The 16,693-nt window shown below is 35.3% G+C and overlaps 1 protein-coding gene and 1 long non-coding RNA gene across 4 annotated transcripts in view; one reads left to right on the forward strand and one right to left on the reverse strand.

Annotated features, from left to right (window-relative positions):
- Positions 1–15,266, reverse strand: part of LOC113664543 (talin) — a 34,803-nt gene extending 19,537 nt beyond the window's left edge. For 2 of the 3 annotated variants that reach the window (XR_016183821.1, XM_089196944.1), the window contains exons 1-26: positions 15,094–15,266; positions 12,944–13,049; positions 12,626–12,701; positions 12,045–12,142; positions 11,461–11,535; positions 10,407–10,461; positions 9,596–9,684; positions 9,106–9,202; positions 8,744–8,813; positions 8,135–8,207; positions 7,969–8,025; positions 7,622–7,686; positions 7,283–7,346; positions 6,993–7,097; positions 6,560–6,649; positions 6,340–6,405; positions 5,582–5,683; positions 5,082–5,158; positions 4,754–4,845; positions 3,410–3,498; positions 2,966–3,106; positions 2,497–2,605; positions 2,188–2,239; positions 1,746–1,908; positions 1,379–1,477; positions 562–831 (exon numbers count right to left, since the gene is read on the reverse strand). Coding sequence is in view for 2 of the 3 variants with exons in the window: in XM_089196944.1 (XP_089053070.1) it covers positions 562–831; positions 1,379–1,477; positions 1,746–1,908; positions 2,188–2,239; positions 2,497–2,605; positions 2,966–3,106; positions 3,410–3,498; positions 4,754–4,845; positions 5,082–5,158; positions 5,582–5,683; positions 6,340–6,405; positions 6,560–6,649; positions 6,993–7,097; positions 7,283–7,346; positions 7,622–7,686; positions 7,969–8,025; positions 8,135–8,207; positions 8,744–8,813; positions 9,106–9,202; positions 9,596–9,684; positions 10,407–10,461; positions 11,461–11,535; positions 12,045–12,142; positions 12,626–12,701; positions 12,944–13,000 (2,331 nt within the window). In the remaining variant the exon portion in view is untranslated. Of the gene's footprint in view, positions 1–561; positions 832–1,378; positions 1,478–1,745; positions 1,909–2,187; positions 2,240–2,496; positions 2,606–2,965; positions 3,107–3,409; positions 3,499–4,753; positions 4,846–5,081; positions 5,159–5,581; positions 5,684–6,339; positions 6,406–6,559; positions 6,650–6,992; positions 7,098–7,282; positions 7,347–7,621; positions 7,687–7,968; positions 8,026–8,134; positions 8,208–8,743; positions 8,814–9,105; positions 9,203–9,595; positions 9,685–10,406; positions 10,462–11,460; positions 11,536–12,044; positions 12,143–12,625; positions 12,702–12,943; positions 13,050–13,616; positions 13,775–15,093 lie in introns of all 3 variants that reach the window. The other variant, XM_089196945.1, reaches the window with a different exon arrangement.
- On the forward strand, positions 1,364–3,565 carry LOC149049522 (uncharacterized). Its single transcript, XR_016183822.1, has 2 exons — positions 1,364–1,502; positions 2,387–3,565. It is a non-coding gene; the product is annotated as an uncharacterized LOC149049522 (long non-coding RNA).
- Positions 15,267–16,693: the final 1,427 nt, after the last annotated feature.

Genomic DNA, 16,693 nt, shown 5'->3' on the forward strand with positions numbered 1-16,693 from the left:
ATTACGTTATAAATACTTAATTCAATGTCTAAGAATTACAATACCATAACAAAGAGCCACAATATGCGCCTATGAGAAGAAGTAATGCTTCACTTACATGTAACTGCAAAATATTTACTGCCAGTCCTACCCGCTGGTTTCACATTTACCACAGTTTCATACACTTAACCTACTGACCTCCTCTTCCACCCCCCCCCCCCCCAAAAAAAAAAATTACTGATACAACTCTCTAAGATAGCAACCCACCAGGGTAATACTCGTCCCAAATCCTTGATATGAGAAGACGGTTTAAAACAAAGGTTACAGGATCACTCTCACAGTTTAAACAAAATTTAGCAATTTGCATGAAGAGGTTTTTCATGCCCTACTTTCAAGTTTGATTGGAATTTGGTTTGTTGGACTTTGTAAGAAGGAAAACGATAACCAACAGAAAACCGGATAGCCTGCAGGGTATTCTCAGAGTTACAGTACACAAGACCCACCAAACCAACTCAACCCATGAGCAAAGCTAAATCTGGTAATCAACCTCATGACTGCATCTTCCAAGAAGTTTTATCTCACCTTACAAGCTCCCTCAGTATCATCAACAGCAGTAGCAACAAGTTTTGCAGCTTCCACAACTTGTTCTTGACACATGTGACTACTGATAGATGGAACAACCACCTTAACACAGGCCACCAACTGGGCTGTTGTCCTGGCCGTCTCCTTGGCAGCAGTGATTACTTTGCCTTGAGCCCCTGTATCATTGGATTGACTTGCAACATTCTTTGCTTTAAGCACCAGAGCTGCTGTTGCATTAGCTACAGCTTGGGCCAAAGCAAGCAACATCTCCTTTGTTAGAAAATAATAATATTATCAATAATAATAATAACAATATTAATGACATAATTTTTGGGTAGCAGTAGTTTAAAGGGGATCTTAGTTAAAGGGATCTTATATAGCTGCAGATGGTAGCTGAGTTAATTTACTTATAACACTATCACAACATACATTTCCCATACAATAAACAACAATAAACATTTTCTCCTCTGAATCTTGTTGCTGACATAACCTTTTTTAATTTTCAAATCACCCTTAGGGATCACATCATGTCTGAGGGGTTCTGATTAGTACAACCAGACTTTTTCTTGACACACAAAACATGTTATAGATAAAGAATTAAATATTACATAAAAATAATAAGAAAAAGAGGGAGACACATTTGATCAAACATTCAATTTTGTCAGACTACCGATGATTAAAAGTCAAAGTCTTTGCACCAAAAAAAATTCTGGAATCTCATGTGGTGTTGTAATTCTGTGTTCACTCCACATGTACAGCCAGCTTGTGCATTTTTCTGTGTCGTATCATTATTTATGTATGTGTAAGATGTCCTTACTTGAGTTTGTTGATCTACATCAGGTTCACCCATGTACTGCAGAAGAGTTGCTCCTGATGAGCCCACATTACCAGCTGCTGACAACAGCTTGCCTCTGGACTGAAGAAGAAAATCCCCATTAGTGGTAAGATCTCGCTAACATAAAATATATATATTTTAAAAAACAATGTCTTCCATGCTCAAAAAGAAAGGCATGTCCAACAACACTTCAATGATAAAAGAAAGAAAGTCAAATTCTTTAAAATCAAATAAATAAAAGGCGCAAGTTTCTCAAGAAACTGTGGTGCTGGTGGGTGAGTATAACAATACATTAATAAGGTTTTCTCAACTCAGTTGACATTTACCAATTATCTACTTTGAAACCAACCTCACTATCAGCTCCACCCCCTTCCTGAGCAGCTTTCAAGAGAGCAGAAAAAGCACCTGCCAAGCTGCGTGTGGCATCCAAGAGGTTTTTACCATCATCATCATCATCAAGTAGTCCTGCAATCATTTTGATTCCTTTGGATAAGTCTTGAAGGTTTGAAGATCTGAAAAATGAAGCGATACACTTAATTCAGTGTCAAACTTGAAGCACTGCATGAATGACAAAAGGAAATAAACATTCTCTTAGTAAGATTAGGAGAAAAAGTATTCCACAATGTGATGATCAACCATTGCAGAGATCTTGTCCATTCACAAAAGGCAGGTTGTTGTAAAGAATATGCAGTGCAGGGTTGCACATCATGGATAAATGTCCATCACCTACAAAGATACAGTAAACAACATGTACAGTTGTACCTTAAGTATCTCAAACACATTCTACTTACATAGTGTTGACAGCAGCACCAGCAGCAGTGTAGTTTGTTTCCTCTGGCTCACCTTAAAACATGAATAAAATTGATTTTTAAGCATACATTATACAGCTGTATCTATACTTGTATACCAGTTTACAATAGTTTCCCCTTACCCTTTTCCCATCATACTGAGCCAAAATCTAAAACCTGCTAATTTCTTGATTTTGGCCAGCTGCATCTCACAGCGTACTTAAAATGACTGAAAATCCAGGAAAATGACCAGAAATTCAGGAGAACAAAGAGTAACTAAAATGTTCCAGAGCCTTATTAAGCATAAAATACCTGATGTGAGAGTGACAATGGAGGCACATGATGCTGACAGAGCAGCAAGGCGAGATGCAACATTTTGTCTGGAATGGTCCAAAGTGTTCTGCTTCCACTTCAGAGATGCCTAGTAACATCAAAAAATAATGATAGAGCTTCACTCCAATAATCATTTACTTCCAGAAGGATTTAAAAGAAAATAACTATCGTGATAATCCTTATGGTCTGTAAAGGAAAACTTGAGGGAAAATATGAAATTCAAAGTACATTAAAAGACTACATGAAACAACAAGAAACAGTGTTCTTGAAATATGCATTCACTAATGATAATTAAATCCAAAATCATCAGAGAAGAGAGGCTGTTCCTCATTACTACAAGAATGTGCATGTTAGTGCAGTTAATTGTGGAAATATTAGTCAAGCAGATGTCCTACAGTAGTGGTGGAACCAATGTACAGTTACACTCTTCATGAATGGTTTATCTTACTGGATCTGAACCAAGGGCAGGAATTTCTGCAGGAGATCCCAGGTCTTGTTCAGCAGAGACAATTGTGTCCAGACCATAGCTCAGACTGCTCATGTATGCCTTTTGTGCTGGAGTGAGGCTGTGCAGTTTGGCTTGGGATCCCTGTTACAGGAAACAACAGCACAAAATGTTATCACCAACTGACAAGTACTGAGAGCATGATAATAACACAGAGATTAACACCACAAAATTTGACCAATAATCATCAAGCCATCCTACACCAATTGACACTAATACCATGATAATGATGACCATTAAGTACCACTCTAAGGAATGAAAATTTCATGCAAAACAATGATATAAAACCCTGATAATAAAACAAATACTCAATAAATTATTATATTCGATTAATTTGCACAAAAATCCTTTTTTTTATGAGTAAAAGGTTTGGGCACATTTTCCTACCATGGGTGGTCTGTGGGCAGAGTGTGCTGATCCTGTGACTGTCCCATACTGGGCAGGCTCCATCTTACCCACACTGTACCTGGATGCACCTACAAAGTGAGTTCATTGTAACTCAGATTTACTGGTTAATAAAGCTGTATTTTATGACAAAACCAACAGTATGAACTTGTAAATAATAACAAATAAGTCATGAATGAAAGTGATCCTCGCAGTAATGTGCACTACTTAGGCAGTAGTGAAAATAAGGCCTGAAAAAAATTCAGGCCTGTACGGCATTTGAACCCATGACCTCTGCGATACCGGTGCAGCGCTCTACCAACTGAGCTAACAAGCCAACTGGGAGCTGGTCATGATGTTGGTTCTAAATAAACCCGTGAAGTGATGAAATAAACGGTTAAGAATATATGAAAGTCATATATTTGAACTGCGGATAAAGACGTGACCAGCTCCCAGTTGGCTTGTTAGCTCAGTTGGTAGAGCGCTGCACCGGTATCACAGAGGTCATGGGTTCAAATCCTGTACAGGCCTGAATTTTTTTCAGGCCTTATTTTCACTACTGCCTAAGTAGTGCACATTACTGCAAGGATCACTTTCATTCACGTCTTTATCCGCAGTTCAAATATATGACTTTCATATATTCTTAACCGTTTAATAACAAATAAAGAAGTATCAACAATTTTTTAGTCTAGGATCTTTAAATTTACATCTAGCTTACTATTAATCTGTAAGTATTATTGCAATGATTAGCATGGTGATTGTGGAGCAGTTTTATTTTGTGGATTGCAATTTTGTGTGCTCTGTGGGAGCAACCTTTAGCGGTTTAAGTTGACTAAAATATTTGGGAGCTCACTTTTGCAATATTCTGTTGGTCAATAAATAACAAAACATTACAAGGAAAGGAGACTATAATATTTTAAGGCAAGCACAAGGTGAGCACAAGGCATGAGTCAAGCATGAGGGGAGGAGCAGGCTACCAACTACCTTAGGGATATTCTAGGTGATCATATGTAAGTATTCCAGAGTTTTTTTTAACCCTTTAACTCCCATGAGTGACTAAAAAATAATTTCTCCTTACAATGTAAATACAATATCGACCAGATAAGTGAAGAGAATAAAGAAAAATATCAATTTGGGGTCAATTAGTTGATCCAATACTAAATTCTCAGGACTAACATTATAAGAATTGTATGGTTGACAGTAAGGAGAATTACAAATATGATCTGGGAGTTAAAGGGTTAATGAACTAAAAGTACATTCACTTTTGTGGCATTTTCTGCATATTCTAAACTCAAGAGATATTGCATAATCCTATGAAAAAGAGCGAGGTACAGAGCTGTACAGTACCTGGACCTCCTGCTCTCATCACTGCTGGCAGAGCGACTGATCCAGTAGCAGCATGACCAACTTTATTAGTTTGTCGTTCTAAGTATGTGCCTCTGAATTTGACAAAGAAAGAAAATTAAGTTAATACAGTTAACTACAGATTGAAATATATGTTTGCAATCATGAAAGAAAGAAATATCAGAGTATTTTCATGACAATTTGAACCCCAGCCAATTCAAGTGCATACTATTTCTATAATTGTACTTTACTTATGGTCTTACCAAAGTAACATCATGTCATATGAGGTGGTCAGATATTTATATAAATTTAACACAATTTTATTGCTTACTTTGAGGGAGTAACAGAATCCTCTACCATTGTTGATTCCTCATCAAAATCTGGATCATAACCATCTTGACCTTTTCTCTACAGGCATCAATTTGAAAAAATAAGCAATAGACAGTGACATGACCTTTAAGTAACTAAAAACCACATTTAAATACCCTATGTTTTAAAAACCTTTTGCTTCCATGTTCGAGATATCAAGTTAATTCTCCACAATGCCTGCCATGAACATTTTTTTACAAATCTAGCTCTGATAACTTGGTGTTAAGCCAAACAAATCCCATAAGTTTATATTTTTCCTTCTTTCATCACCTTAATTCCTGTTTGGTCTTAATACATAACTTCTATAAATAATAAAAGAAAATTCAACCATGTTATCAAAGCAATAAAAGTGGCATTACTAAATTTGTGTAATTGGTTTTAATTTTTTGATTTGTTCTGATTGTTGTTTTCTTTTCATAAATCCTAGGCAGAGCTGGTATAAAAAAAATTTAAAACAGTTACCTTCTTTAAAATAATATCAATGTAGCCAGCAATAAGTTGGGATATTTTCTCTCCTTCATTGGTTTGCACAGAGTAATAAGACTCTAAATAATCTCCAAAATCCTGTTAAAAGAAATTTTTAAACATTTATCATCCTTTAAGTAGGAAAGAAAATAGTATAAAATTTAAAAAGATGACCTATTTGTCAACACTAACATTAGTTTTATTTATTAAAAGTACGTGCATATGTATGTGGAAACCACTTCCAGCTGTGAAAACAAAATCTTGTCCAGTGTTCTAAAGTATAACAATGGAACTAAATTATGTTCATAAAACCTTTTGAGGCCTTAAATACAATATTCCACCACAATGTTCTGCAGAGAATAAGCACCTTCTGTTTTAGGATACTGAAACTGGGGGATCAGCATAAACAGGTTGAAGGTCAAGTGTCTTAGTCTCAAGGGAATAGAATTCAAAACAATAAAAATTCAGACTTCTTGTGGGCAGTCTACAGGTGTAATGGTGAAAGCACCTATTTTCTTTTTTTCTTCTCAAAGACAGCCCACACATGGGTTGACTTCATTGTGGGTTATCATCACTAGGGTTTTTCTGTGACTAACTCAGTGTTCCCCTCCTAAAAACAATTGACAATTGACACAAAAAGCACCAAATTTTCAGCCTGCCCTAAAACAGCATATATCTCAATGCTTGCTCCAATTCACACGACATTATCTATTTCTTCTCAAGTTCATATTGGAACAAAATGCAAGGAAACATACCAGAGTAAAACTGTTGGGTGAGGCTGCCCATCTCCTTACTGTAGTAAGAGGCCAGGTTTTCATTACCTGTCAGAAATAAAATTTCAGTATTATTGTGATATGCAACAATCTGCAGTTAACTTACACATCTATGTATACACATGAGCATGGATTCATCAGAAAAGAGAGAAACAGTGAAGTTTTCTCCCATTAATGATGAAAACATTGACACAACCCTTACCTCCTTAGTTTTCTCATCAACTCTAAGAATGCTCTCTTTTGTGACTCCCAAAAGCCGAGGGACAAGTTTATTCTTCCCTTTCATTTTCTCCTGCAAAATAAGGTTTTATTTAGTGAAACACTCTATTAGAAACTCTCTACAAAGAACCAACTTGCAGCTTAACCTTAACCCTACAAGTGACAAACATCTCATTTCTCCCAACAACTTCACCCCTTAATCAAACATTAAGGTCATAAGAATAAAGGAGATGATCACCAACTAAAGAAGCTCTTGATTGTTGAACAAATTCTCCTTGTCAGAACCCTAAGAAATGTCTAGGGAGTAGCATGGAGAATATTCATACCGATGTTAGGGAGTAAAGGGTTATAGGATATTTGGGTTAAATTGTTAATACCAAACTAGCCTTCAAACCAAGTTAACATTTTTTACTTGCCTTGACAAGAAAGAAGGTTACTCCATAAGTCTTTAATCCTCTACATAACTGTACATACTTGTACTTGGCCTGTAACTCATCATGACCAGTTACTTTCTTGTGTTCCTAGTGGTTTCAGTGATAGCAAAATAAAGATACTTCTCAAAACAATGAGCAACTGAAAAAGGTTTTTTTAACAGTCTACTGTAGTTTAGTAATTAAACATCCATATTGAATACTGATACTTAACTGGTCAACAGAACATTTATGATAGTTTCGAAGAGTTGCTAAAGATGACCACTGATACTCACCTCTTTTATCTTCTTCTCTATATTCTTCGATTTCACATACTCTTTAGGAAGAAATTCTTTAAGACTATTGAGAGAGAAAACCTCTGAATTGGTTAACCCTACCCAGCAACTAATCATTAAGATCATGAGAATTAAAAAAAAGTTACCAACCAAAGAAGCTTTGATTGTTAAATGAATTCTCCTTCTCAGTGCTAAAGGAAATTTATAGAGAAGGATATGGAGAATGTAATTTGAAACATGTAGCAATGTTAGGGTGTAAAAGGTAAAGAGTTTTTTCATGATCAGCATGGATTCTCACTTTCGTCTTGTAACCACATGAGTGTCAATAGTGTCTCTTACTCTATAAATTTGTATTTTCCTTCTTCAAAGTCTCCAAATTGGACTTGAATCTGAATAGCTCCTAACTAGAGAGGAAAAAATTACAGACAATAATCAAAACTTCCCTTTATTGGGGGAAGGGGGGGAAGGGGTGTGGAAGGTTGAAGACTATAAAAAAAATGAAAAGTTTAAGTCATGCATGTTGTAATAGTAAGTAATCAGTAACATCAGTATTTTCTTCATGAAAAGTTTGGCTCCCATCCTGGATTTCAAAGCAGGGGAGGGTTAGGGAGAAAGGGGGAAATTTCTAATAAACATTGGCAGACCTTCAATGTACGAAGTTCTAAAAGGGGAGGATTATTTTTTACCTGCGCTGCCTCCTCCTGTGTGCAGGGATGGGTTCCGTCTAAGATACCATCTCGACACTAAGATGAGAACAAAAAGAAAACTTCAAATGAGTATTATTTCCTTCTCTTAAAAGTTGAAGGTGATAAGTGGTTTCATCAGTTTCTGATTTGTGCATTTGTTTCCTACCTGGACATACAATAAGCCAAGCTGGACAGGATCTTTGATGTCAACATTCTGATCTGAGTAGAAGTACTTCCGCCTGTAAGTGCATGAAGAATCCAAACTTGAGTACTATGAATTTAACCATTGAACTTCTACCCAAAATAGCGAAAGCTCAGTTCACAAAAAGTACAGCCAGAACAGAACAAAAGCTGAATTCACATAAAAGAATTGTTGTGCTCGGTACAGACTTTATTAGGAGTCTCTACGAGAAGTAAACATTTCACTGGCTCACTGGTCACTTTATCACCATTTGATAAAATGCTGAAATACTGTATCCTGCAAATTACAACCTACGCAAGTCAACAATTGGCTTCTTTGTTGCTTAGGTTGGGATTGAAAGCCATTCCCTTCCTCCAATATTTCTTGCAAAATTAAATATTCAGAAAGTTTCAACAGGTTTAGGAAGTACATCATCGCAAATAGTGAATTTCAAACTAATACACAAGTTTTGACTCACAGTCTTCTTATGAATACTTCTAAAGGAAACCTGACTTAAGAGTTAAATTCAAAATTCCACAAGTAAAATTGAATACAGTTATATGTACATGAAACTCAACAAATATGTGTAGAAACCTTAACAGAACTGTGTGTGAATCATCTACTCCTTGTTCTCTGAGAGTTTTATCATGATCAAGCCAGTGTACTGAAACAAAAACCACAATTTTTATAATAAATACTGTACCACACTAACCAATCACACCTTTACATTAAATCTAAGAAGAAATCTTCCTTTCTGGGTATCTACAAGTAGTTCTTCCTTTTGCTGAATTAAGTTCTTGAGGCCTTGCAAGATACTGGTATTCAGAGAGCTCTCCTATCAAAAATAACCCTGATTGCCAAACAAATTCTCCTTTTCTTTACCATAGAAGTTAAAAGAGAACAGTGAGGAGAATATGAATGCTAATGCTAGGGTATGAAGGGTTATGAATCTGTACCTTCATCATCTGTGTGGAGTTTTTTCTTTAACTGATCCATTTTCTTTTTGTCTCTTTCTTCCATCTTCTTGAGAGATACATCTTTAACAGACTTGTCCTGGTTTTTTTTTTAGGGAAAATACAGATTAATTTTTGCATTTGAGCAACTGCCCACCTACCCCTCCCCTAACTCAACAACAGTCAAATGATAACAAGTCAGGGATAATGTTGGGTCAGGGAAGGGGTAGGTGGGCAGTTGCTCAGATATTGATTTTGATCTGAAATACACGTATATCCAATTTTGCTGACATTCAATTCAAAAATAAAGCAAGGAGCTGTTCCTCACAGGATACCATGATTACAAGATTATGTTCACTAGACTTTGTTAATACATGTAGTACATATTCTGCAGTTGATAACTTACTTATCATTAGAAAATTATGAAAACATTCTGGCACCTAAAGCAGAGTGCCAGCATGATGTTGGTGTTCATTTGTGTATGTCTACATACCCTTTTTATTGTCCCCATTCTGTCTATGTCCTCCCTGTCCTCTTTCTGACCTTCAACAAGCAGGGAGAATTCCTCCACATTTCCAATACCTATAGAAATGTTATTTGAAGCTTATTATAGGTGCAAATATTTTTCTTGATTTGGAATTTGTCTATACACATTGATTTTAATTTTTGTTTTGTTTTCCATACATGTGTGTGTGTTTTTTTTTTCCTTTTTTCAGTTGAAGCAATAATCTTTATCTTAAAGGAAATAAAAACTTAAGCTGGTTTGGAAATTTTACATCGGGGAAGAATTACTCCCACCATTTTAACAAGCAAATTGCTGGAGCTGAACGGAAAAAAAACATAAATACAAAACAGATACAGCAACAATCAGCACGCATCTGAGAATGGACAATTCTCTAACATGTGGGCAGAATTTTAAGGCTAAATTTCATTTCTATGTACCCCAGTAATTTCTTATTTAGCTATTAGGAATATAATGTAATTCCTTTACACAGTTCTTCTGCTATTACATTTCTTGATGAAAAACCATGCACAACACAGATTCATCATATATATATATATATATATATATATATATATATATATATATATATATATATATATATATATATATATATATATATATCATATATATGCACTGCATGATAGGATCGTTTATTTCAGTGATGACCAATTCATGGATAGATTGCCAGAAACCTGTTACACAATTCTGTGACAAGATCAGATACAATGCCATTTCATGCTGCTGTATTTAAATACTGTTTAATTACATACTATACCATTGTTGGTATTTATGTACATACCCATCTTCAAGCAAACCGAATCTAAAATCTCACCAACATTGTGACTGTCATCAATCTGAGACAAAACCAGAAAAATGAAAATAGAATCTGTGCTCAGTGTGCATTCAGAGCAGGAACACTAATGTGGATTAAAAGTAACTTCTGTATATATAACCAGGTTTTAAGAATGTACAGTAAGTTATGGACTGAGTTTTTATTTGCTTCAATTTATAGTCCAAGCACAAAGCACACAGGACACAAATCCAACCAGAAAACAAGTTTCCATAACTTACATATTAATTTTTTTTCCCAGAGAGCATGATAACGAATCCTGCAATCTGGATGGTTCTTTGTGCAGTCAGGATTTTCATATCTCTGCCCACGGGGATAGTAACACTTTTGTGAGTCACCCAGAACATCCCTAGCTTTGTTTTCATTCTTGATGAATACCTTTTGTTCAGTCAGCTGGGCAGTATTTTCAAGCAAAGTATTTTTAAGCTAGTCAAGCCGATTAATAGCTTATTTATACTCTATTTTCTCACTCTAAAATTGCTTTGGTTGCCAAAAACAAATTGTTTTTAAAATGAATTTGTGGTGGCAAATGTGTCATAGAATGGGTTGACACGTGGCCTAACAAACATGCAGTTTTTAATTAATTTGTCTAATAGAAGATCTTGCTGTAATTACAGCCCTTTTAGCAAGAATTTTATTACCTTTTTGAAAAAAATAAAAATGTCATTCACTAGCCTTGGTCAGTTCATATTGAGAAAAACTGTGCCCTCTGTCTTGAGTACTGCCTGAGGCCCCAAGGCCTCTGGCACAGTTTTTCCTAATATAGACTACCCAGCTGGCAAAAAACAAAGAAAGAGAGGCTAGTAAGATGTCTATCATACTTTTGGGTTCAAAAGATTTTCATTCAAACAAACTTTTGAATTTACCAGGCCATACAGAAAAATACTGCCTGCTTGATTGACTGATCATAGTGCAATTACTGAGAGATATAAAAACATATATTACACCAAGCTGTCAATGTAAGAATCATGGACAATATTTGTAGTTCAATGAAATTAGTTACCTGTAATGTTTTCACTGAACCATCCATGAACTTGATTTTCATATGTCTAACTTTTGATTTATATTCAAGCATATCCTGAAGAAAAAAAACCATTGTCATGACAATGATGCACACTGGGTACTTCATATCATATTACTTAAATTTTACATTCATTGAATCAAAAAACTAATTGCTATTAGAACTATTTGCCAAATAATATTCTAGCACATGTAATCAGTCATTTTCCTCATGATGGCTTTGTCAGATGTTCATGGACAAGACTTAAGTTTTGATGTCTTATCTTTTTGCCTGTATATTAACCCCTTTAACTCCCTGAAGAAATTAACAATTAACTCCTCCTTACAATATCCATTCACTATCCAGCAAACAGGTAAAGAGAATACTCAAATGCATCAGGTAGAAGTTGTTTTCTTGATCTAACACCAAATTCTGGTACTTTATTTACAAGGAAATGTGTAACAGCTGAAGGAGAGAATTAACAATCAGATCTCAGGAGTTCAAGGGTTAACTAGCATCATAAAGTCACCTTAAACTAAAAGAAATCATTTTAAATATATATCTCAAAGGTAAACTTGTAAACCTACTCCAGACTTGAGGGGATAGAAGTCAAGTTGTCTTGCAGGATCCAACCATTTTCCTTTATACGGATCATCATCTTGACAAAACAGACCATAATCTGAAACTGAATAAAAAAATCACCTTTGAAGACCAAAAACAATGTGCTTTTGAATAAACTGTTAAAACTTGCAGCTTTCTCCATGTCATTTCCTGTCAATTACTAACCTGCAACAGCTATGCTATATGAACTACATGAAATCTTTCACACAAATATCACCACAGGTATAGCTAGCTGTACAGCTAATGAATTCTTTCATACAGTTTGAACAGCATCAACCATTCAATACTAGAATGCATACAAGTACAGCATAACTTCTCAAACAGAATGATGTCAAATTTGCGTGATTCAGGCAGTCTATAGGGTATAATTAACACTACCAGTACTACTACAAAAACTTTCAGTCATATTTTTCCCATATAAACCACACTATCAGCAAGCAACAGTGTAGCATCTTCAGTAAGTTACAAGTAAACATTGTACTACATTGAACATTTTGGTGTGGGAACATTCTCAACAGACTGAGGTACTAATATTAATTTTGCTTACTTTTGCCTGGACTAGAATCTGGAACTCTTTCTCTGATGATTCTCAATGCTGCTGCTATGGTAGCCGTTGGATTAAACTGTAAAATAATATAAAAGAAGTCAGTGTTGAGCTTCTGGAGCAGGCTGATTGATTATTACGTCTAAACTTAAAAGACTAATGTATACAAGCACATACTAAATATTCTTACATAAAAAATGATCAAACACTCTACATCACTATACAGACAGTGCATGTGAATTATTACCAATAAATAACAAGTTGATATCAACAATAAGAAGCCCAATAAACATAGACGATGCACAGTGTGGTAAAACTCACCTGTAAAGTCTTTACAGAACTATTCTTGACAATGTTGATTTTCAGAGTCAGAGCCATGTTAAATTAAAATGTCCAAGATTCCCTACTGTAAACTTCTCTCTGTAAGCTGAGAATGTTCAAAAATTATTTTCAACACACAGAAAAAAAAAATCACAAGCACCCGATACCCCAAAAATTCAACTGGCAAAGGACAAAAGTTAATGTCCGTGCACTTACTTATAGTATGCATCTCAAAGGAACAAAACATATGTTATTGGCCCATGCATATCTTATTGGCCCATGCATATGTTATTGGCCCTGCATATCTTGTTGCCCTTGCATATCTTATCACCCTGCAACCAGGTAACACAAAGCAAAACCTGTGTTTCATTACCTACTCTTCCTAGAAAGATGTATGGCTACGTTGCTCCCTTAAGATTGCCAACATTTTCCTGCCAAAGTACTAACCCTGGGTTGAATCTTTTGCCTAGTTACATAATTTTTATCAACTAACCTTGCTTACTTAACTTAGCATGGCTGTCAGAATATTGACCTGTCTTTTTTCACTTACATCAATTAAAAACTATGCCAAAATCCAGCTCTTTTGGGTAACACTTGGTCTGACTAACATTATCCATTCAAACAGTTAGACAAATTTGAAAAATTTACATAACAGTTTCATTTTCAAAGGAACCTGTCACAAATGCATGTTAAATGTCAAAAGGAGAAATTCAAAAGCATTCTTGTTGATGTGAAAGGAAAATTTTGTGGTTCACAGTTCTTTTTCAAGGAACTTTACGCATACAAATGAGAGCGAGTCTCCTAGATGTATGACACTTCAGGGTAACCAATCTATAAGAAGAATAACTGCCATCAAAGAAGTGATAATCATGAAGAAGTTCATGCAGACATCTGCCCACAGCTGCGACGAAAGAAATTGAATAATTAACTTGCAATTTCCCTTGAACTTTGGCAAACAATTACTGTATTGTCAGTAATAATGTTTCAAATCCATTAACATTACCATGCTGAACAGGTTTCACGATCACATCACCTTACATTACATTAAGAACATATCATGTACAAGAAGTTATAAACAAATTAAATGACTAATTAACACCGACCAAAAGAAAAGCACTAAGGGTTGAACAAAGAAATAACACTCCAGCGTAAAATAACCAGAGAAATTATTTCATGTAAGGTGCATGCACCGCGAATAAAATTAGCTCAAAGCTCAAGGAAGAAATTTAAAATCTAAATTATCGAAAGCGCATGGGTTTTAGCTCAAAATACACTCAATTATGTCTTTGTCTACAAAGGTTAACTCAGCAAGAAACTTTCAATATGTTAATCCTCGCAATTTATAATTGAAATGAAAAATAAAACGTTCTTCATCGCAATAATTGGGCAATTTAACGAAAACCTAGACAAGGGTGCGCGTTTGGGATTCATAAATCCAGCCTTGCTAATCAATTAAAAGAATCACCAAGCCAGAGAAAAATATTCCACAACGATGAAGGTGTTAGTTATGTTTGAGAGAAAACGAAAGGAGAGGGATTCTCATTTTAAATAGGTTTCAATATTGACCCTAAGTAAACAAACATCAAATTTATCTCCAGCTGAGGAATTGAGTCGAAAGTAGAAAGAAGAGCTTTTGTTAAAATAGCAATGACTTCGCGATTAGTACAAAGGGTAACATATTGAAAAATTCTTAATTACGATGATTAGCGTTATCGGCTCTGAAGGATATTCAAATAATATTACATTTACTTTAAAGTTTGTTTTGAAAATTTTAAACTTTTCTCTGCCGTGTTATGAGAACGATCCGGGGAACAGCTGAGTTAATTTTCGGCATGCTATCATTTGAATAGTAAACAGAAGCTCAAGTTTGGTTCGACACGCTACATGAACACACAACTTCTGGATATGCACTCGTCCATTGAACCGATATTGCTTGATTTTATTTCAGAAAACAGACGAAACAACACAACAACGAACTCAAGCTACAGCCTGAAGATTGCTTGATATCCCACTCGCGGTCAAAAGTTCTTTCGTACGTAAGAACTGTTCTTGCCAACAATCTTCAGCGACTTGCCGTTAGCACTCCAGCTGAATGAAATTCCAGAAGACCATTGAAGACACTACTAGCACGCAAGAGAAATAGCACTTACCTTTAAAATTTTGTGTCCTATACGAATAACACATGCAAATCTTCAACCAGAACGATGTTAGTCAATTCAATTCCACACCTCCCTAAAGAAGAATTTCAAAGACGGAAATACGAAATCAAAAAGGCACTTCAAATCGAACATGGCCGTCACTTCCTGACCTGAGGGCGGCAACCAAATATCCAAATATGGTATGCAACTATTTTGCGCATACTTTGAGTTATATCAGGTGAAAATTAATCTAAATTTCTCCACATTTTCTTTAAAATTCCACCTTGTTAAATTTAATATGGCACATAAAAAAGAACAAGAAACTACTGCTTAAAATAGCATCTCTTCTGGCAATAATGGCTGATTTTTTACTATCTTTATTTGATGAGGAGGAGTATTGTTAAGCACACTAAGAGTTCGCAAGTCTTGGCTTCAAATTTGGAATTATTGTCTCTCTGCACATCTCAGCTGGCACTCCCCAACCAACATCTACCACAGAGAGAAAACCTTACTGCTCCTCATCCCTTTCCCTAAAACATTTTGGCAAATGCATTAAGTAAATTAAACTAGATTTAGTGGAAGGAAAATATATTATAATCAGTGTGGATTAAAGAGCTTTCTCCAGAATACTCCAGACCAATTTTAGAGAGAAGTATACCCAAAGGAAATCAAAGAAGTGTTAAATCTTCAGGATGCCCCTAAATCACCAGGTATTTTTAGAAAAAAATGGATTTCCTACTAAAATAGCGCTCTCAATAGGAAAATCTCTCAGTTATCAAAACAACAGCATGTAGACCGGTGGTTAGTATGCTGTAACTACACTTGCCACCACTCTTAATTCCTATCTGACTGATTTTAATTGCACTTTACTGTGCACTATTAGTAGTTATTAAGATTTATTGTAATTTTATTAAAATTTAAATTTCTTATCAAGACTTTTTTTTTTCTTACTCAGATTTTGGGTTGCACCTTACATGGGATACTTCTCCCATTTGTGCAATCCTTTCTGGTCTTTTCATTTCTACCATTGATTTACTATACATTTATATTACTTATGGGACCAATAAAGTTGAAAAACTCACACAAGCTTCAGGAATCTTAGTCAATTTAGGGTTAGGGTTCAGTTTGGGCCAGGTTAGGGGTGTCAATTTGATGCTCACAGAGCCAATAAAAAAAAAAAAACCAGAGTCTCATGCAACATCTCCCAATTTTTTCCTTGGTGGTGTAAATAGAGCAACATCAAGGCTAAAAAAGGAACACTGAGCAAAGCCTAAAAAAAAATTCCTTGACTACTATGAAACTCAATGGGCCGGTTATTGAAATGAGATCCAACCCAAATTGCAGTTTTACACAAGCAGTGAACCAGGGTGATTCTCCATAGGGAGGTTGATTTCATTTAAATAAATGTCCTTCCACTATAAAGTTTCGGCCTCTTGACACTGTTCACAAAAAATTGATCCCTAGATAAAAGGTTTGGCCAATTTGAAGATGGCTTAGAAAGTGGTTTTGTTAAACAACTGCTAAACTTTGTTTAAATAACTGGCCCGATGTGTTCAACAGCATACACTCAGAGAGAAGCATTCTTTTCTACCATAATAATTTGTACAAACCG

This window comes from Pocillopora damicornis, chromosome 2 (genome assembly GCF_964200805.1).
Source record: "Pocillopora damicornis chromosome 2, jaPocDami1.2, whole genome shotgun sequence".
NCBI classification, from domain to species: domain Eukaryota; kingdom Metazoa; phylum Cnidaria; class Anthozoa; order Scleractinia; family Pocilloporidae; genus Pocillopora; species Pocillopora damicornis.